At 39.8% G+C, this 22,921-nt stretch overlaps 1 protein-coding gene across 1 annotated transcript; it reads right to left on the reverse strand.

The window, feature by feature from the left end:
• Positions 1 to 2,719: 2,719 nt before the first annotated feature.
• slc45a2 (solute carrier family 45 member 2) lies at positions 2,720 to 22,307 on the reverse strand. The gene is made up of 7 exons (XM_078271868.1): positions 21,842 to 22,307; positions 17,657 to 17,833; positions 12,343 to 12,710; positions 7,428 to 7,571; positions 6,155 to 6,278; positions 5,315 to 5,520; positions 2,720 to 2,941 (listed from the first exon to the last, which is right to left on the reverse strand). Exons 1-7 carry the CDS (start codon positions 22,305 to 22,307, stop codon positions 2,720 to 2,722), a joined length of 1,707 nt encoding a protein of 568 aa, XP_078127994.1.
• Positions 22,308 to 22,921: the final 614 nt, after the last annotated feature.

Consider the following 22,921-nt stretch of genomic DNA (forward strand, 5'->3'; position numbering starts at 1 on the left):
TGCCACACTGACAGTGTTAAAAAAAAAAAGTTGGATTGTTTTTTATATGCATTTATTTTAATTGCTCCATCAGGAAAGCTGTAAATTCAAGTCGGATCTGCATTACTAAAAAGGCGAGAAAAGAACAGAAGCTGTCATATGACTGACATGTTACTTGGGTCTGTGATTTTTTATTTTGCTGCTCTTCAAAAAAAAAGACACACGCATTTCTCTTGTGCTATAAAGAAAGAAGACATACTTTACACTGAATGTGTGAAGTCTGTCCAAACATGTCACAATATGTATATTCCATTGTGCATCAACAATATGTAAGACACTTGCCGATCGGTGGAAAGGAAGTCAGAGGGGTTATCTCGCATTCCTCGCACTTGTTTCATTTATTCAAAATGGTAACTAAGTCTGCTAAACAAAACAAAAATTTGGTGCTGACACCAAATACTTATTCTTTTTTCACAATACCTTTAAATAAGGTACAATTTAACAGCAGCTAAAAGTTAAGTCAGAGATGGATGCCTGGTTAAGTTGACCCCCAACAGTCAGATATTACTGCACAGTTTGTAGCTGGAAGTCCATATCGTCTTGAATAGATGTGTTTTCTTAAGAAGACTGCACTGGTAAGATATTTTAACTCCAAGATTTAATAGAAAGTACAGGATTTAATTAGGATTTGGATTTCACCTCCTACTGCCTCCGAGTATGTGATGTAATAGGCTATGGTGTGTGTGTGTGTGTGTGTGTGTGTGTGTGTGTGTGTGTGTGTGTGTGTGTGTGTGTGTGTGTGTGTGTGTGTGTGTGTGTCACTGATGGGAATGCAGCAGTCTGGCAACCCCATTATAACCGAGATAAAAAACATATTTATTTCTTAATTAAGCAGCTAAAAGCAAAGGGACTTTATACACATACTGACAGGCTAATCTAGTGTAATAACAAATAATGGCTAATTGCACCAGGACCTGGTATTGAATTGGTACACCAGATGTCATGTCATGTGGATGTTTAATGCATCAGCCACAGTGCGCAATCTCTCTCTCTCTCTCTCACACACACACACACACACACACACACACACACACACACACACACACACACACTCATTTTGGGGGGAAGACAAATTTATTAATTAAATGTTCTGATTCAAAGTGTGTATTCCTCCAGAGACAAGCTGGTCTCTCCACTGATCTCCCAGGATGCTGGGGAAGAGCCTTTGATGTGTTTTGAATGTCTGGGAAACAAAATACTGTCTGTTTTCTTTGACATATAGAAAACAGATTTGAAAGTGCAGATTCAGGATGATCACATCTAAAACCTGTAAGTGGAAAAACAAGAGAAGCTTTAAAAACTGAGCCTCTTTTACAAACCCTGGAGGTAGAAGCAGAGAAATAATGAGGAGAAAAGAAGACGTGTGGAGATGTATTAAAATACTCCACTGCTTTGGATGATAATTTGTTTTTCGGATATGTTTGTCCCTCCCAAAATAGTTTGATAAGCTATGTAACATTTCATTAAAAAATGCATCCCCTCTTTCTCCCTCATTGAAAAATCCAAAATCTATGAATATGCATATTGATATAAAATATAATATTTTTCATTTTCAGTGTTTGAAGTACTCATGTCCTTTACCTAAATAAAAGCAGTAAAAGCAGCTTCTTCCACCACTAGACATGAGAGTGCTATCAATCTTCTCATCTACCTCTCGGCAAGACCACAAATATTACATGATTATATGACATTTCACTGGAATTGTAGCCCGTACAATTCCATGTGACAAATTAAATAAATAAATAAAAAATGTAAGAAAGAAATTGAAAACAAGTATGTTTTCCAAAATGTCAAACTATTTCTTTAATGTTAAAGTGCCCATATTATGAAAAAAACACTTTTTCTGGGATTTGGGGAGTTCTTTTGTGTCTCTGGTGCTTCCACACGCATACCAACTTTGAAAAAAATCCATCCATGCTGTTCTGAGTGAGATACGGTTTCTGAATGTGTCCTGCCTTCAGTCTCCGGGTGAGCTGTTCAAAATCGGCACGGCTTGTGACGTCACAAGCCGAAACGAGCTGGCTAACCGCACCCATTAGCTCGTAGCATTAGCGTTAGCATGCTAACGCTAACGCTAGCATGCTTCCTCGTTCTCAATAGCAAAGCACTGCTACAACACACACAAGTTCACCATAATATACAAAAGAACTACTTACATGTGTGCCTTCATTTAGAAGTCTCCCAGCTAATCCTGCCTTGTAACTGACTGAAGTTGTAGAAACAGCCTTTCTTTTACTGTCTATGGAGCTAGCTAGCTGACATGATCTACATCTGAGCTACTGCGCATGTGCGAGTGCAATCAGAGATAGTACAGAAGAAGAAGAAGAAAAGAGGTCTCACTCTGTAGCTAAAACAGAGACCAGGTGAAAAGAGGATCTGCAGCAGTGAGAGAGAGCTGTGCAGTACAACAAAAATATAGTGTTTTTTGAAAATTAAACCATGTAAACCTATTCTGGTACAACCTTAAAATACAATTATGAACCTGAAAATGAGCATAATATGGGCACTTTAACTATTTGGCTCCTGCACCACACCATGCAGGAACAGAACTGAACAAGACACCCACTTCTGTCACCTCAGTAAAACTAATGGAGTTACAAGAATCACAGACATTGTAATGATATAATAAAGAATCTGTATTTATTAAAAAGTACCTTTAAACACACATATATAATCAGAATTAGTTCACATTTCTGATAAAGAGGGTGATGAAGCTGCAGCCGAACAGAGACACAGTCGAGGCCGAGATGACCACCACTACTACACTACCCGCCATGTAGACCAGAGCGCCGAGACCCAGGCCCACAAAGATCTGAGCCAGCTGGACCATGCAGGTGAGGGCAGCACAGTCCACCCCGCAGCCTCGCTGACTTCCAATGCTTCCTCGCAGCTTCAGTAGTTCCTGGAGGAGGAGGAAAAGGAGAGCAATATTTTATGTCATCAATTTTTGTATTACTAGAAATGTCCCATGCAGGAAATAGTCAATAGTTGGGTAAAAATATTCAGTTCTGGGAACTATCAATACATATACGTGTATATGTTTCTTTTATTATCTGTATTTCCTTCTGAAGACTAATGGTCGTGACACACCAACCAGACGGCCGACCCTCGGCAGAAAAGGCAGTTGGACTGATCAGTCTTCCCGAGTTGGTCAAAAAAGTGCCTCGGAACACACCAAAGCGACGTAATACGTCTCCATAACAGCAGGCGGCGCTAATCTGTATTGTCGCCCAAAAATGAAAACCGGCAGCTGATTGGACGAACGCGTCTCGTGGGTCTGGTTTCTCCGGAAATTGAAAACCAGACTGTCATAGCGGCTTGTTCAGAATACGATCTCATATTGTACTAAAATGTTTCACCGAAACGTGTTTCTGAAAACATTTTAAGCAAGAAATAGGCCATGCAGTTGCTGAATCTGTCTTCATTTCAGATCGACAAAGGTCAGTTTAAAAGATTTTCGTCTGATTTTGAGAGACTCTAGTCACGCTCATCCCGCTCCTCACACTCTACCAATCAGATTGGTCATTTGAGTCCGACTGCCGGCAGTGCCTGCCTTCCAATTCAACATGTCAAATTGGCCAAAATGAAGGCTGACGGCCCCTCGGACGGATGACGGAACGGAACACACCGAACAGACTTGAGTCACTGACCTCACTAGACTGTCTGTCGGCCGATTATCGGCTTGGTGTGTCTCGGGGCTTTTATTCATTTATTTTAAGTTGAATTTCATCACCAGCTAAAAAGACAATGCCAAATCAAATGTTGAAAAAATTAACAATTGATTTTTAAGCCACACCCTAAAGGAATATATCAAAGGGAATATATTGTTTTGTTTTTATTGTTTTTATGAGCATACACTTGTTTGCATTATTCAGTTTGCAGCAATTTTATGACCAGTTGTTAGATAAAATGTTCTGAATGAGAAAAAATTTTTTTTTGCTGTTCTCAACAAACAACAACAAACTACGAGCTACATGCTAAGAATTTGGATCGTGCAACAAGGCAGGCCTGCTTGATTCTTTCAGGGAATGATTGTAAAGATTTAAAAAGAATATATTTGTCACGATTGTGGGTTTCTGTTGTAGTTTTTTTTCCTGTTTTATTGTGTTTATTTGTTGTTTCCTTGTTGTTTAACGTCTTCTGTGTTTTTCTTGTGTTTGTTTCATGCTTTGTTTCCTGTTTTATTTCGTAGTCTCCCTGTTTCTCCCATTTTATGTCTTGTTTTACTTCCTGTCTTTTGTTTTCCCTCTTATGAGATTGTCTGCCCGCCCTGATGACTTTCACCTGTTCCCCAGCCCTTATGTCACCTATCCCTTGTTTCCCCCTCGTTTACTTGTGTATTTAGACTGTGTGCTTTCTGTGTCTGTTGTTGGTTTATAGTCATTCATCGTCTGTCTTTTGTGAAGAGTTCCATCCTATCTGTTACTGTGTTTTTGTGCTCCTGGATTTTTCCCTGTTCCTTCCGTGTTCCTGTTTCTTTAGGATTTTTTTTTCTCCTGCTTACACGTTTTAAAGTCTCTTTGTGTTTCATTAAATTATTATTTAAAAATTATTTATATTCAAACTGCTGCTCACTCCTAACCTTCCTGCACTTGGGTCCAAGCCTACAACCTGACAGTTTATGGCATTTAATATCTGACAGGGCGTTTTGGGAACAATTGTGGCAGGATTGCTATGGACGAGATGTACAAATGGCAATACACTAGTAAGAGCAAATTAGGTTTAACCATGTATCCAGCTAATTTTAATAGCTCATGTTACTGTATTGTGTGAACTGTTAATTTAATATTGTATGTGGCGTTTTCTTTTTTAGATTATTTTTGGGCCTTTTTTTGTACATACAAAAGGACAGCTTAAAAGGGGAGAGAGGACAGCTTAAAAGGGGAGAGAGAGGGGGAATGAAATGCAGCAAAGGGCCGCAGGTCGGAATTGAACCCGCAGCTGCTGCGTCGAGGAGTAAACCTCCATGTATGGGCGCACGCTCTGTTCCACCAAAATAAGTTCCTTCCCGAGAGATTTTTGCAGAGCCCCCATTTCTGTGTCCGAAACGTAGCACAGCCCAAGACGATTTAGATTGGTTTAAAGAATTGCAAACATCCCAGAGCATCCCATCTCCTATTCCAGAATGTAAGTGTAGAGTAGCCAGACCTTACTCCACAGAGCTGTGGAGATAGGTCTGCCAATGCGAGACTACCCACACCCCAACAATGTTTTTTTTTTCCCCCTCTCATATGCATCTCAACCCTGAAAAATGTTTCTCTTGCCAGCCCAGTACCTCCTCCTCCCGCTGATACTCCGCTATCAGGTTATATGGGATGGTGTAGAGCGTGCTGGACATGACGCCGAACACGGTGCAGAGGATGAGCGTGGCGATGATGTTGGGGAAGAGGCCAATCAGGCTGGTGCCCATGCCGAATACAAAGTAGCCCACAAAGTATAATCCCTTCAGGCCGATGTATGGGAGGAGTAAACGCTGCACATCTTAAAACACACAAACGCACACATCGTCACAGAGAAAATTAGTTTTACTTGAGAATCACAGCAAACCAACATGAAGTTTGGATTACGTCACAACTGCTTTGTCTTTTATGATTAAGATGTTGTGATAAACATTGTAAAACCCTCCACAGAATGCATTAGATTTGCTACAGTTGACTGGACATTTGATTGGTTGATTGATCTTTCGTTTCAGAGCAGCAAAGTAAAAAAAGAAAATCTCAGCATAATAAATGGAGCCAATTTCGTACTTTGAGGTGGAGTGACACATTATTTGGCTGACTTTTCTTTTGCATGTAGCACATTATTTCTCTCCCTTTCACATTTCATTGTTATTTTTACATTATTTCAACTTTTGGATTTGAATGAAAAAGTCAGCTGAATATACCTCTGGTAAAACATGTGTTTCATTTGTGCAGCTAATGAATGACTGCAACCAACTACAGTAATCCCAATGCAAAACAGAATAGGAGGCGGTAATTGCTGACTGCTATCCGTTTCCCTGCACAACCTTGTCGCGGCTGTCATTCACAGAGGTGCTAATGATGTCAGTCTAGACATGGCGATATTATTGGATGTTGGCTGCTGTGAAAGAAACCCACAACTTTCTGTTACTTACAAGAGTATAGAGCAGAGGACACAGCATTGATACACAGTCCCCAGCAGCCCACTTCTACTCCTCTCTCATATGTGGCGTAGGCTGTGGAGTTATGGTCTGCATAAGGATTTCCATTGTACACAATCTGCCAGAAAGAGAGAAATAATTTGAAAATGACTGTTAAAATATCACCCTTGTTAATACATGTTTTGCTTTCCTTTTAACACTCAAAAGGAAGCAACTGACTGTACACTTCTCATCGCGGCTAACAAAGCCTGCAGTTTTAGATTACATGCTGGTGTATCGGGTGTTAATGAACCGTGGCGGTGAGTACTGCGTCCTGCTGTGAGGTGCATCCTTTGATCAGCATGCATACTGTGCAACTGTAAAGCATTTATCATTATGACACACTTCAGGAGGAGATTACATCCTCAGTCTGCCCCCCACACAAACAGGGATTAATGGAGCTTGAAAGTAAAACCATATTGCAGCTTGTTGTCCTTCACCACTAGTGTTATTGCTCAATGAGTATTTTTGACTGTTCTATAAATTGTCAGAAAATAGTGAAAAATGCCCCTAAAGTGGCGTCTTTAAATTCAAATTCTGACCAACAGTTGAAAGAAATCCCCAAATATCCACTTTTACATTGACATAAAACAGATTAAAAAAAAAGGAAATCCTCACATTTGAGAACCTGGAAGAAGAGAACAATGAGCATTTCTGCCTTTATATAGACGACTTAAATGATCATTATGTATTATTAAAACAGTCAACACTGCACATTCAGCAGGCGTGCGTGCATGCGTGTGTGCGTGTAAACTGAAGTTAAACAATAACATTTGAATGATTCGCCTTATGGTTTTAACACTAAACATATTAATAACAATTTCATCTTAAATAGGTCGATTTTAAAGTGCACCATTCTATACTAAAAGGAATAGTTCAGTTTTCACTTTTTTTGCCAAGAATTTGGTGAGAAGATTGATAAAGATCTCATCTGTATGATAAATGTGACTCTGTATCTGCATTATTCATTTACAAATCTATAAAATACAGAAAAGCAGCAAATCCATACATTTGAGAAGCTGGAACAAGCTAATATTTAGCATTTCTGTCTGAAAGATGAATCAATCTATTAATTAATAATCAAAACAGAAATCATTATGAAAGTTAGAAGTGATGTCAGCAAGACATCGGCACCAATCACTGCAATTCAGTTGAAATCTGCTACACTGATTGGTAACATTAGCAAAACATATATGGCTTTCACATGCAGACACACTGAAATAATTACCTGTCCCATAAAATCTGTGAAGAAGAGCATGTTGCAGAGGAAAGCCGTCCATCCCAGCAGGTGACTGACACACAAGTAGCGGTAATGGTTTGGCATGTTGTTGATAGCTTTCATCATCGACCTGAACGTCATCCTCTTCTGGGCCTGCAGACAAACATCACACACATCAGCGCCAACGCTGACAGGATTTATAAAAGAATTTGAATGATGAGACAGAGTTTTCTGTCAGAGCCCTCATTACTCTCCTGGTATTTCATCGCTAGTGGTGCTTCAGCAACAGTTCAAAAGCTTCAACAATTAAAATAAGACGTCTGCAGCATAAAGACCTTCAATAGAATAAATGAAGGGATTTAACATAAATATCACATGGTGATGTTAACTCTGCTCAAGGGTTAGAGACAGGAGATGATAAAAGAAATATTATGATTATGAAGAACACTTCAAAGGCATTAAATGATCTGATCAGATACACACTATTCACTAATGTGCTCTGCAAAACAATGGAAAGAATAGACAATCACAGCAAATAGAGCTTAGATAAGGACTATCAAGGCATGGCAGAGATTATGAATCAAATGTCTTCACGAGGCCACAAAAGTGACTTTTAAGAAGATGATACAAAATCTTCTGACAGATCCTTTTTCTTTTCATCAACAGAAACTGAGCTGGGACAGATTAATTGATGTTCAGAGTTTCAAAAAAGAATTCATTAAAGCAATAAAACTTTCTCAATTCATAATGTAGAAAATGGTATCACATGGAATTGACATTTTATGTTGCACATGACATATTCACACTACCGTACATCGTCTTCTCAGGGTTGTTTGAAGTGATTCCTCTGCTGAGTTTGGCGTCCTACTGTTTTTAACCATTTGAACACCTTCAGGACTATTACATTATTAATATTCCTATAAAGGATTGGCCAAGTGATGGAGGGAGAACACATGGAGTAATCTTCACCCAATGTGTTCTTAAACAAAAAAAAACTTTTAAAAAACCCATTTATTTTCCAAAAAGCGCATGGCTTCTACCCCTTGTTTTTAAACAGGAAACTCCTCCTCCTGACAAACCAAAGCTAGTCCATAATTAAGACATTAAAATAATATTTCTATGTAAATCAATACAATTGTCAAATTGTCTTAACATATAATTATTAACCATACAGGTTGTACTTCAGAAAGACTACTGTACTACTGTAACCGCTATTGCAGTGCATTTAATGTTGGATTTAAGCCTCTTGTTACAGAACTTTAAGCTGCAGTTGTATTGCACTTGTATTTATTTTGTGAAATCAATTTGAAGCATAAGTAAGTGGCTAGCACTGTCTTCTCACAACAGGGAGATCATTGGTTTGTATTTACCAGAGTAGATGGATGGAAATATACTGAATGAGTGGATGGTTGCGTCAGTGTGGGAACCCTGACAGGATGTCGAAGGGAACATTTGGACCTTGAGGGTAGAAATACTGACAATATCTGCTTGCTTTAAGTCCCTTTTTGTCAACACTTTTATGGCTGCACCATGAGATCAAATGAAAATATTCCCCGATGTACTGTGCATTTTTTTACACACATTTCCCTGTAATTCAGCATGAACATATCAAAGATTATCATCATGCTCATCTCTTTCAGGAGCTGCTGCATGCCTGTCATACCACTCAAAGCTTCTGCCTTTTTGCTCAGATAATTTTTTACATCATGTGAGTACGGTGGCCGACAGGGGCAAACACCCTGCAACTTAAGAAAACACACGCAAATAGACAAAACACAAGCAAATTAAGAAAACAACTTCATTAATTCGACAACACATACGCAGCATTCAGCAAACGCACTGCAAATACACACAACACAACAAAATACATAAACGCCCTGCAAATAAGAAACGATGCAAAAAGAAAAGCACGCAAACCCCGAAAAAAGAAGCGATGCAAAAAGAAAAACAACTTCATTAATTTGACAACACATGCGCAGCATTCAGCAAACACACTGCAAATACACACAACACAACCAAATACATAAACACACTGCAAATACAGAGAAAATGGACGACATACAGTTGCCTTTATTAAAATATATGAGCACACTGACAATATGGTGTGTATATATTCTCACATACGGTGGCCGACAGGGGCAAACGCCCTGCAACTTAAGAAAACACAAGCAAATAGACAAAACACAAGCAAATTAAGAAAACAACTTCATTAATTTGACAACACGTGCAGCATTCACACGCAAATGCACACAACACAACCAAATACATAAACGCACTGCAAATAAAAAACGATGCAAAAAGAAAAACAACTTCATTAATTTGACAACACATGCACAGCATTCAGCAAACGCACTGCAAATACACACAACACAACCAAATACATAAACGCACTGCAAATACACACAACACAACCAAATACATAAACACGCTGCAAATACAGAAAACAAATGCAACAAAAAGACGCAGCATCCAGATTACACAACGGAAGTTCTCCAGACCTCTAGAGGGAGCAGCTAGTGGAACAGCTGGATTTTCGACCCCACGGGGACAGAGTGCTCTGCCTTTTTATTAGAGTATGGCTGCAGCCTGGAGAACTCCATTGACTGTATATTAAATTCATATTATTATTATTATTATTATTATTATTATTAATACCATAATATATTAATAATATAAAATCTATGCTCCCGTCTCATGCCCTCCCGGCTGGTGCCATCCCTGAGCTTCGGCTTTTCAAAATAAAAGCTTGCGTCTGATCCGCTATGTGTTTGTACTTTGGTGTGTTGGATGTTTGTGAACTCAACAGTATGGCAATCATGCTAATGAATACAATAACTTTTTCAGCAGATGTCTTACTTACAACACGTTGGAGTTAGCAAAGCAGTTTTGTGTTTATATGTGCGAGCGGGATTTATTCAGATTGATAAATCCCACAAATCGGCAGTAAGTCGGACTCGTTTCAGGTGAGAGTTGGCCTCCGCCAGGGCTGCGCTTTGTCACCAATCCTGTTTGTAGTATTTATGGACAGGACATCGAGGCGTAGTCGGGGTGGAGAGGGGTTGCAGTTCGGTGGGCTGGGGATCTCATCGCTGCTTTTTGCAGATGATGTGGTCCTGATGGCATCATCGGCCTGTGACCTTCAGCACTCACTGGATCGGTTCGCAGCCGAGTGTGAAGCGGCTGGGATGAGGATCAGCACCTCTAAATCTGAGGCCATGGTTCTCAGCAGGAAACCGATGGAGTGCCTTCTCCAGGTAGGGAATGAGTCCTTGCCCCAAGTGAAGGAGTTTAAATACCTTGGGGTCTTGTTCGCGAGTGAGGGGACAATGGAGCGGGAGATTGGTCGGAGAATCGGCGCAGCGGGGGCAGTATTACATTCAATTTATCGCTCCGTTGTGACGAAGATCCAGGGTACAAGCGGCCGAAATGGGTTTCCTCAGGAGGGTGGCTGGCGTCTCCCTTAGAGATAGGATGAGAAGCTCAGTCATCCGTGAGGAGCTCGGAGTAGAGCCGCTGCTCCTTCGCGTCGAAAGGAGCCAGTTGAGGTGGTTCGGGCATCTGGTAAGGATGCCCCATGGGCGCCTCCCTAGGGAGGTGTTCCAGGCACGTTCAGCTGGGAGGAGGCCTCAGGGAAGACCCAGGACTAGGTGGAGGGATTATATCTCTAACCTGGCCTGGGAACGCCTTGGGATCCCCCAGTCGAAGCTGGTTAATGTGGCTCGGGAAAGGGAAGTTTGGGGTCCCCTGCTGGAGCTGCTCCCCCCGCAACCCGACACCGGATAAGCGGACAAAGATGGATGGATGGATTGATAAATCCCACGGTAAATTGGCTGGTTTACTGAACAGGGAGGGACTATAAATCCTGTCTGTTTTTTGTATTTCAAGAGCGAATTGCTCCACAATATGAATACAGATTGATCACTTATTTTGTTGGTAACCGTTGTTGTATAATCACAGTATTACACTCGAGGAGGCCTATACTTCAGTAATGCGCCTTTCGGACCTCGAAATTAAACCCTCTCATGTAATATTTAAACAAACGTCAACGTTAAACGCTGATGCAGTTTTAAATGTTTTATCACCACGAGTTTACAGACGTCTCTGCTGATTGAGTATCACCTGTGACCTGAGCCGAGACACACCCACCAAACGAGAGAAAACATATCAAACATAGACTTAATATTTACAGTCTATGCAGTTACTCTCTCTCTCTCTCTCTCTCTCTCTCTCTCTCTCTCTCTCTCTCTCTCTCTCTCTCTCTTTCTCTCTCTCTCTCTTTCTCTCCCTCCCAGCTATTCCACTAGCTGCTCCCTCTAGAGGTCTGGAGAACTTCCGTTGTGTAATCTGGATGCTGCGTTTTTTTGTTGCATTTGTTTTCTGGGTTTGTGTGCTTTTCTTTTTGCATCGTTTCATATTTGCAGCGTGTTTATGTATTTGGTTGTGTTGTGTGTATTTGCAGTGCGTTTATGTATTTGGTTGTGTTGTGTGTATTTGCAGTGCGTTTGCTGAATGCTGTGCATGTGTTGTCAAATTAATGAAGTTGTTTTTCTTTTTGCATCGTTTTTTATTTGCAGTGCGTTTATGTATTTGGTTGTGTTGTGTGCATTTGCGTGTGAATGCTGCACGTGTTGTCAAATTAATGAAGTTGTTTTCTTAATTTGCTTGTGTTTTGTCTATTTGCTTGTGTTTTCTTAAGTTGCAGGGCGTTTGCCCCTGTCGGCCACCGTATGTGAGAATATATACACACCATATTGTCAGTGTGCTCATATATTTTAATAAAGGCAACTGTATGTCGTCCATTTTCTCTGAGCTAATTCTCCACTGTGACCATGAGCATGAATGGATAAAAACTGTATTCCACATTATTTTACCACATGCATATAAACGTGCATCCTCGAGACAATTGATCCTGCACATCACATACCTCCTTGTTCGGCTGCTTGGCACTGGAGGTCACTGAGTTGGCCTCCCCCAGAGCGGAGAAAGACCTAGGCCTGAGGTCTGGGATGGATGCAGGACCTACATGTGAGACGGGTTCTTTAGCCAGAGCTCCGTAACCATTGCTGTGGGAGCCCAGTAACCGGAGGACATTGGGAGGTGAGGGATCGGAGGTATGTGGGTCCTTGCCCAGAGGTTGCTCTGGTATACTGAAGAGGTGCACGGTGAGGAAGATGCCCCAGGTCAATGCTGAGAAGAAGTAGATGACTTGGTATTCAGAGCCCAGCAGCTGGCCCAGTATAGAGTGACCCCAGTCCATAGCTCCTACCAGGTAGCCACACGCTCCGCCCAGACCTGGAATACACAGCAGCAAAGCTTAAAACACGGTAGACAGAGAAGTGCAGGTTTTTTTTTTTTAAAGATTAAGTACTGTACACCCTCAAATTCTACTAGAACTTTCCTCTTCCAGCACATTGATGTCCTTTTGAGAGAGTTGTTGTGTGGGTGCTTAAGTTTTCAATTGATATGTCGAACTTGTTATCAAACAGTTAATTCAGAGTGTAGAGGGTTTTTAGCATGGATGTATTAAAAGAACATTTTTAAAGCTTTAAAAAAGCTTTTTGTTTTTTTGGTAGAGCTTTTTAAAGCTTTTTTGTTGGAACAGCTGCCTGCTGCAAACAATCCTATAAGAGCGGTGAGATATTACATATGTAGAAACATGTGTATTGTTGGAAAAAATATATGTGTTAAAACAGTATGCCAACAAGATGTAGTAATCTATGTGATTATGTGTAGAGCAAAAAACAAAATAATTTAGTGTGGAGCTCCCCTTTTTAAATGACACGTGTGCTGTTGTATTTCAGTGTGTGTCTAGCATTTAAGTTTGATAATAGTTTAGGTTGTGCATGCATACAAGATAAATAACTGACCAAATGGAATCAGCTATTATCTGTCCTCTCATACCTGTGGTTAAAGTGCTACTTTCAGCTTTTACTTTTGTAGAAGCTATCATTTAAATGACCCAGTACTGGACATACTGTATGACAAAAGGAAACATAATTATGTCATACTCTCATTTTCACTGGTACACACCACTGGGTAAATAAGTATAAAAAAGTAAACAAACAACATATTGTATGTTTTTATATTGATCCACAGTTTATTTATTTGCTGCAGGAAATTAAGATCCCTGCGTTCAGCACAAATCAACATTAAATTATGAACGCCACATTCTTTTACACCAGATTGTTTTAGATTACAGTACAGTAATCTGGAATTTAAGGTAAATCTGGTGCTAAGGTAAATGTTGCATCTCTCTCTGCTCTCACTGGCTTTCATGCACAGCCTCCCCTTTTTTACTTTAAAAGGAAACTGATATGCTGACAGCTTCAGGAAAGATGAGAGACCGAATAGACAGTGTGTTCATTAAATATGTACCATTTTTTACATGTGGGTTGCCTGTACAGAGTGAGTTTTGCTGATCAAACTTGTGAGCAGTTTTGTTGACTCATGCTTCCCTCGCATGCCTACATTATGATACACACGCAATCTTTATGTTAATATGTTTAACCCTACACATAAAAAAAACCTAAAAGAATGTACTTGGTTGGTTGGTTGGTTGGTTGGTTGACTGATTGACTGACTTCACTTATGTCGACATGGCTGGAACCCCTTGCTGTTTGTGTACTGCATCAATCACTTTATTCTGATTCAAGATCCTTTTCTTTCTGTTATTAATGTCACCGCAAGTGTGTACCTTTCTGCCCCTGCAATAACTTTGAACATCTTATTGCAGCACAGTGCACCAGAGCTAATCAGAGATATGACTGTAGTCAACTGTGGAAGGTCTCAAAAATATAAACTGAGAGATTGAATGCGAGATTTAATATCAGCATGGTGCAATTTGGTTTTGATGTAAATAGACTATCAGGTTGCTGTTGTCAACTGTTAAATTAAACGCCAACTATATTGATAATCGATTAATCGGTTGGAGTAATTTTTTATAAATCTAATTCCTCTCTCCTCTATGACAGTAAACATTTAAGGACGTCATTTTATAGACCAAAGAACTAATCGAGAATTATCGACACACTAATCAACTATGAAAATAATCATTAGTTGTAGCCCTGATCAGGTATCAATTAAAATCAATAAAGCGATTTTACATTATAGCTGAAAAATAGTTTTGCAAGGATAAACTGGCTCACCGAGGCAGGCCTAAGTATACCTATACAATAATGGAAATAACCTAAACAACTTCAAAAAGTACGTCTTTATTGCATACAAGGCAAACAAGAGTCTACAGAAACACACACTGCTTTGTAAGGCTCATCATCTTAGTTTAGTGTAGAGGTGTTGGGTACATGTACATACAACACTGAATCTAACAGCACTGACTCTACTGAATCACCATTGTCGCTGACTAACGGTGAAGACCAACTGAAGTTCAACGAACCCCATTCATTTTTTTATGGGGCACGATGAAACGGCTTTGCAAGGCTTTGTGGGATTCCAAAATAAAGTAAGGGAGGGGTTGAAAGGTGGCGAAATTCGCCTGGTGGCCACACTGTTTTTTGAAGTGAGGCTGACAACAAAAAATCAATGCAGTGGTGGGCTGTAGATACATATCTGTGGAGGAGAAGATCATTAATGTACTGTTCTGGGATCCCTCTTTTCTATGTTCCTGGCCTCCAGGATTAGAAATACAAACAGGTACTTGGCACAACGTCATGCAAGTGGTTGGAGAAAGGGCATGTTGCAAATGTGTAAGCTACTCGCTAGATAAAAAGTCAGGGGATCACTAAAGTTTACATTTAAAAGAATGAAGAAGGTTGTTTATCTAACAATGTCTTCACAATACAAAGCAACAATACATGTGCATTTTTCTTTTCTCGTACAGAGGACCATCCTAAAGGTTCATATAAAATGCAATGGTGAGTGCGTGAGCCTGCATTTGTTACAAAGCGTAATGTAGCGTGATATACAGAATCTTTTTTTCAGTATGGATGAAGATGCATGCATGTAAATCACATCACCATATTCTAATGGAATTAGACTATTCACCATTTTCTTTCTGGCCTTAAATGAAAAGCATTTTTTTACAGGAAAAAGCCAACTTTTCACCAAGCCATATGCTTTGGGATTTGTAGGAAGTGACTCTTTCTATCCAGTTGTTGAGATATTTCGGTATGAACCAAAGTGGTGGACCGATTGATCGACCAACTGAGAGACCATCATTGCCTTCCATAGAGCCACATTATTTTAGCTAAATATGATTTAAAAGATATTGCTCCAGCTGTTTTTGTATTCAGCTTTCTTTACCTGTTGCTGTAGAAAATGACTCATTCGTAATGACTTATGTGGTCTTTTCACATGTTCACATGTTCACATTAGAAAAGCTCCCACAAAAGCCACATGAATCACAGAGAAACACAAAACAATTTGTGCTCCCTCCTCTTCAAACCTCACATACCAGCAGTGGCAGGAGGGTCTAGAGTCATGTGCCTGGCTGCTGTGTCTCTCAGCCCAGACCCATGACTGCAGCACATGACTAGCTCAGGGCTGGATTACTGCCTGACAAGCATGCTTACACCACCTGGTGCCTGCTGACAGCTGAGTGCAATCTTTAATGGTGTAGCCTTAACCTAGCATTATTAACTCAACCAAACTAAAGAGATTGTATTGACTCGCTTCTGAATGTGTCCATAGGTTCATAAGTTCTCTCTAAGAAAAAAAGTGTGTCCAGGATATGAAAAATGCATTTTGCATTTACTCTTGATTCTCCCTTCAGAGAAAAAGATTAGTTAATGGAAATCTCCAACTCCAGATGAGGAGTCAAAACAAACTGATGCGTTGGCTGACATCGATCTGCCTCCATTATGTCGGCAAAGAGTCTCACATTTCTTTTCATAGTACAACCATGAGACACTTGACTACGTCTGAACTTTCCATCTGTATCTGACAGCACAAGTAGTGAATCTATTCATCCATTCAGCCAAATGTCCATTACTTGAAGATGAAGTGCAATTGGGAAAATGTTCCAAGACGTGAGCATGTCTGTATCAAAGTGGCTAAGGAACACACCATTTAAAGTTTTGGATAAGGCACCCAAAACCCATCTAAGATGTCACACTCTGACATGAAACTCATGTTCAAAAACTCAAAAATCCCTCCGAGAAAAAGGAGTTCCACATGAAAGAGTGAGCCAAACTTGCTCTGTAAATCCCTGAGAAACTAATTATAAAAGGAAGTATTTGGTTATCTTCAACAAGAAAAGGATCTTTAACATGTGGACATTGTACTGGCAATATTTCAATGACAAATTAGTAAAACAATTAGCAAAATGTGGAAAATGAGAGAAATACCTGGCTCATGTTCACCAGTATTTATTGCTACAGATTAAAACAACACTCCCTCATTAGTAAGCAGTAAATTGAGATTTAGACACTTACTACTACATTTTGCATCATCGCTGCCAGGTGTAGAGTTGCACAACAGTAATTTTCTCGTCTATAAAATGCAGAGCATTACATTGTGGGATTGTTAGCAGAGAGTAGTAGTAACTTCCATTGTGGGATTGTTGAGGGAACATTTACATACTCAGAATTTGGACATTTAAATAAAATGGCGGAGAGTAAATATAGTACACTATATCTTAAATAGAGACTGATTTTGGACACCGCCACAGAAGTTACACTCAAACCGAGACTTCCTGGTGTCTTGTATTCACCGTGTGCCAGGCAACCAACAATAGAAAGTACCTATGCCCGGCCAAGAAACAGTCTGGCACATAACCCCAATGTAAAACAACACCTTGCCATTTTACACGGCAGATTGAACTCTTTTGTATTCAATCTGCCATATTGTGCTGCAACAGACGACCACAATAGAAATAAGCCTTCAGATTTGTGTGTATTTTAATCATCGACAATTGTGTATGTTTTAAATCTTGTCAATTAAATCTACCTACACTCTAGTTTTTGTACAGATTTAAAAAAAAAAAAAACGAACCTCTCATCAAACAGAGGTTCGTTTGATAAGATACAGATTGTAGGACCCCAGGAAGAATAGCTTTTAGCTTATGCTGAAGCTAATGGGGATCCAACTAAAACAAAAACAAACAAAACAAATCCATCAAGATACACATTGGAAACAGCCAGCTCGAAGAAGATTAGAGCATTGAAGTAAGCACAACAGTGTGTGTGTGTGTGTGTGTGTGTGTGTGTGTGTGTGTGTGTGTGTGTGTGTGTGTGTGTGTGTGTGTGTGTGTGTGTGTGAGTGTGCTTGTCTGTATTACACACCTGTGAGTAGAGCATGGTAGTGCAGACCTCTTTCCTTGTCTCGATGTGAACACACATCAAACAGGTAGGCCTTGATGGGCCCGTCGATGAAGTCTGCAGCAAAGTCAAACAGCACGACTCCGAACATCACCACCACTATGGCCCATGTACTCTTCAATGACCTGTTGCTGACTATTGCTGCAAAACGGAACAAAAACATCTCATCACTCATCAAGCACCGCATGTAAATAACAATATAATGATCCTGCCACATCCTTAGATTTTTTTCTGGACTGAACTTGAAGTGTCAAATTTGCATGTTTAATTTGGCAAGTAGAGATACACGTCACAGTTGAAGTGTGATGGATAAATGGCCAAACGCCAAACGTGATGGATAAATGGCCAAACGCCAAATCTTTGCTTCGGTGCTCAGCTTGAGCTAATCCTCCTCTCTACTGCATAGTTGAGCAATGAGTCCAAGAGCCTCCTGGTCTGAGCAGAGAAGAATAGCACTCATTGAAGAACAGAGGGAGAAGGGAGGAGAAAAAGAAGTGGGTGTATTTAAGAGATTACCAAATGTTTCTTCCCCTTCTTCAGTCTTTGAAGTACTAAAAAGTACTAGTAGTAAAGGCCCAAGTCAGTTTATGTGAGTGTGTGACGTGTGCGGGTCATCTTTTCCATTGTTTCCACAGTTACTAATGATCAGCCAGTAGTATTTATTTCTTAGGGACTCTTCTTTCAGTAGGGAGGCAACCAGACTTCATTCATTTATTGTGATAAGTGATTAATCAGATTCATGTATGTATTATGCAAATGAGAAAATCACTGGTAAAAAAGTGGTAAAAACATATTTGAATGTGTGATTTAATAATTTCATGCTGGCAAGCAATGAGTTACTTTATGATTCTTTTTAAGAGGATTTGCAAAATTATTAAAAAACATTATTATGCTTTTTGTTGTATCATTTACTGTCTTCTTTCAATAATATCATTATCACAGTTCTTCTGCTTTGCCATTTGCAATTTTGTTTCACCCACAATTTGATTTGTATTTTAATTAACCGTTTTAGCTATACAGATGACAATATTAGATTGTCAGCCGGTCCAGCACTTTGGTCCAGACTGAAAAATCTCATCAACTATGGATGGATTGCCATGGAATTTTGTACAGACATTCATGTTCCCCTTTAGATGAATTGTAATAATTCTGGTAATCCTCTGACCTTTTTATCTAACACATCATCAGATCAAAATGTTGTTGTCCAAAACTTCAATTTATGATCAAATACCTGCAAAGATAATGACATTCCCATCAGCCTCAGCTGTACTTTGTGTTTGGTGCTAATTATCAAATGCTAAACTAAAATGGTGAACATAGTAAACACTAAACCTGCTAAACAGCAGTGTGTTAGCATTGTCATTGTGAGCAAGTTGCATGCTGACATTAGCATTTAGCTAAAATCAGTCTTATTTAAAATGTATTGATAATAATTAAACATTTAAAAAAAGTAAAATTAAAAAAGCTCAAATTGAAATGTAATAGTCTAATTTAGGGTGACGTTTGGAACAAATAACATAATAAGGTATGTCATTGTGTGTGTGTGTGTGTGTGTGTGTGTGTGTGTGTGTGTGTGTGTGTGTGTGTGTGTGTGTGTGTGTGTGTGTGTGTGTGTGAGTGAGTGAGTGAGTGAGTGAGAGAGAGAGAGAGAGAGAGAGAGAGAGAGAGAGAGAGAGAGAGAGAGTGGTTTAAAAGGAAAGTCTGACTCCTCAGAGCTCCAGGAAAAATAGCCAGTCCATATTACAAAAAAATTAATAAATAGAAATTAAGATCGGAGCTGAGTAGTTCTGATGCGTCATCTTGAAGTGTCAAATTTGCATGTTTAATTTGGCAAGTAGAGATACACGTCACAGTTAAAAGAATGGCAGCTAGCACATTGAGAGGCAGCTTGTCAGAAAAAAAACAAGAAAAACTATGTTGGACAGCTAACAATTATATTTTAAAACCTGGTTGTTTGATCATAAAGCCCAGTCTTCTTCTGTGTACTCATCAAAAGGAATGAAGGATGCTAAGAAATATTTATCCGGGCAAAAAACATGCGTAAATCGATTGTGGATTTTTTTGTGATTTAAGTAAAATATATTGAATGTGTTCAGTAAGGCAAGAACAATATAAAAGTCTGTCAAAAAAACTTGTATTGTTGCAACGAGAAATGTAATGGAGTTAGAGTAACAGAATATTTCACTGTACTGACTTTTCTGTAGCTATTAAACAAAAAGATTCCTGTAGCATTCACTACAACCCTGAGAAAAGTGGAAGGATAATCAGCTTATCAAGCGTGCATCGGAAGAAAGAAATACTTTATAGTCCGTATGATGATTATAGCAAAGCCCAGAGCTTTTTAAAATAGAAACTCAATCCACAATCACAGCATTCAACAAAGAAAAAATGTATTTCAAACAAGCTGATTTAGATTTTGTTTTTGACCTATGTCCCAGATTTGAAACAAGGATCCTACACTTGGAACCACAGCTAGTATAAATACACATTGCGTTGCAATCTATCTTGTATAATTGTAACTGTTTCATTATAAATAGAGATCTCTCAACCTAGTGTATCCAACACCCCTTTAAACGTTACAGTGTTTGCAGAGTGTTTTGGATATTTGCTAAAAACCTTTTTGTACTATTTGTTCCATGTCCAATCATCCAATCAAAATATATGATTGAGGTATTATTGAGGATGACATATTTCAAGCTCCGTCATTAAAAGTTTCCAGTGCCAACTGTGAAAATTAGAATGGGGGTAATTTGTCAGTGAATATTTATGCCATTAACCCCACAGTGATCCTGTTCGGTGGGGAACAATACAGCAGCACTGTAACTCTCAGCAGTGAATACGTTCATGTGGCTCGTCTCAGAAAAGGTCACAGATTCTTTTGTCAGGGAGAACTTCTCGTGATGCTGCCTGTCGGATACTCAAGAGACCGGGCAGGGGCGTTAATATAGAGCAGGCAGGGGCCCGTGGATTGGGGGGGTGGGCGCATAGAGACAAATATGTGTTGGGCTGAGAATGGGCCCTTGCAAAAGTGATTCAGATTGCCACCTGGGAAATAGGCCTATGTTCAAAAAAGAACTCACGGTAACTTAATAACGATGCCATATATATTCCCTTGAGGAGGCAAACGCATGGTTTTATTTTTGTATATAAGATAGTCAGTAGCAATAGCAAAAGTAAATGCTTTTTCTACATAAACTTAAAAAAAACTATGCAATTAAATCAATAATGTCTTATTTTCTTTGGTATTTTTGCCATATACAGATATACAATGACTGTTGCTATGTAGTGTGATGCTGTCCAAAGTCAAGTCTCTGTTTAATCATGTGACGAGATGATACAATATAAGTAGCTAGTTTAGATGCAAAAATTTGTCAAGACTGACAAGCTGAACACATCTCCAAGCCGAGCGAACAGTCATGCCTTTCAAACATCAAAGGGCCACTCATAATAGCATGCACTGGGGCCCTTCATAACTACCTTATGCCTCTGAGTCCGAATTGTCTAAATGTTATCAGTTGTTTTACATCTTCAAACTAAAGGTGCAGTGACATTTTCTTAATCATGCCCTATAGTCATGCCTCATCATCAGTCTGGTCGACTCAAGACCACCCGAACAAGTCACACATTTACCTTCAGTCACAAGTTCAACGTGTGAGCATAAAAGCCTCTCAGAACAAAAAAAAAAGAAAAAAAAAAAATCTCGATGAATGTGTGACTTTTTTCCAAAATGAGCGAGAAGATACTGATACGGTTCGAAGCCTGAGTCTGTAAAAGTCTAAGAGATAAGAGAAAGCTTTGACGGCAAAATAATATAATAAAATAATAATCTAATTAGATCATACAACTTTATATGTATGACTTGCATTTGTTGAGTTTTACAAGTCATTATTATTATTCTGCATATTTTCAAGCATAAGCATACACTAGAATGAGATCAAGGTGATGTCAGGTTTCTGATTCGTGGATGAAATGGACTGATTTCCCTTTCTCTGTCATTCCCTCTGAATCAAAGGCACAAAGTCATCCCCAAAAAACAAGAGCTCACTTTCTGATATGACGAGACTAAAAATATACCTGTACCTCCCCCCTCTTACTGTCTGTTTCTCTTTCTATTTCCTCTCTTTTTAAATCCTCCCGCCCATCCCTTACCTGAGACGACAGCATCCCCGTTCAGGAACAGGGTGATTCCAATCAGCATGAGGATGCCCAGGACCAGGATGTAAGGCCTCCGCCGGCCCCACGGCGAGCGGCAGTAGTCGCTGGCTGAGCCGATTATGGGCTGGAGCAGGAAGCCCAGAATGGGACTGATCAGCCACACCAAGCTGTACAGGCTGCGGGGCAGGCCCACGCTGAGTAGTACCGGTGTGACGAATGCTGCCTCCACAGCGTAGCAGAATTCCCTTCCAAACATGACCATGCTGTGGAGGATGAGGCGGCCCCTTGAGCGCCTTGGGGGCTCTACGGCTACGAACACAGCACACTCCTCACTGTCCATGTAGTCCTCTTTGGAGCCAATGTAGTCTGTTGGGTACAAAGAAGTGCTGATGTGTTTGCCAGGCTCCGGGAGCCGGCAGGGTTGGGGCCTCGCTGACTGGTCCTCTGATAAAAGGGTCATGGTTGAGAGAGAGAGTGGAAAGATGGGGTAGAAGGAGAAAGGGAGAAGGAGAGGGAAAATAACAAGGGAGTGAAGTGGAGATTTAGGTGAAAAGAGACAAAGAGTATGGTCGTGTCTCTCTCAGTCCGCCAGGTGATGGATAAATGGCCAAACGCCAAATCCTTGCTTCGGTGCTCAGCTTGAGCTAATCCTCCTCTCTACTGCATAGTTGAGCAATGAGTCAAAGAGCCTCCTGGTCTGAGCAGAGAAGAATAGCACTCATTGAAGAACAGAGGGAGAAGGGAGGAGAAAAAGAAGTGGGTGTATTTAAGAGATTACCAAATGTTTCTTCCCCTTCTTCAGTCTTTGAAGTACTAAAAAGTACTAGTAGTAAAGGCCCAAGTCAGTTTATGTGAGTGGGTGACGTGTGCGGGTCATCTTTTCCATTGTTTCCACAGTTACTAATGATCAGCCAGTAGTATTTATTTCTTAGGGACTCTTCTTTCAGTAGGGAGGCAACCAGACTTCATTCATTTATTGTGATAAGTGATTAATCAGATTCATGTATGTATTATGCAAATGAGAAAATCACTGGTAAAAAAGTGGTAAAAACATATTTGAATGTGTGATTTAAT

Source organism: Sander vitreus, chromosome 16, assembly GCF_031162955.1.
Source record: "Sander vitreus isolate 19-12246 chromosome 16, sanVit1, whole genome shotgun sequence".
Classification (NCBI taxonomy): Eukaryota; Metazoa; Chordata; class Actinopteri; order Perciformes; family Percidae; genus Sander; species Sander vitreus.

Excerpts from the sequence above, each read along its gene's own strand:
- slc45a2 (XM_078271868.1), bottom strand. The coding sequence starts at position 22,307 with ATGACCCTTTTATCAGAGGACCAGTCAGCGAGGCCCCAACCCTGCCGG. Across the intron at positions 7,572-12,342 it reads CCAAGCAGCCGAACAAGGAG|GCCCAGAAGAGGATGACGTT; the intron begins GTATGTGATGTG and ends GTTTGTCTGCAG. Across the intron at positions 6,279-7,427 it reads TCACAGATTTTATGGGACAG|ATTGTGTACAATGGAAATCC; the intron begins GTAATTATTTCA and ends TCTTTCTGGCAG.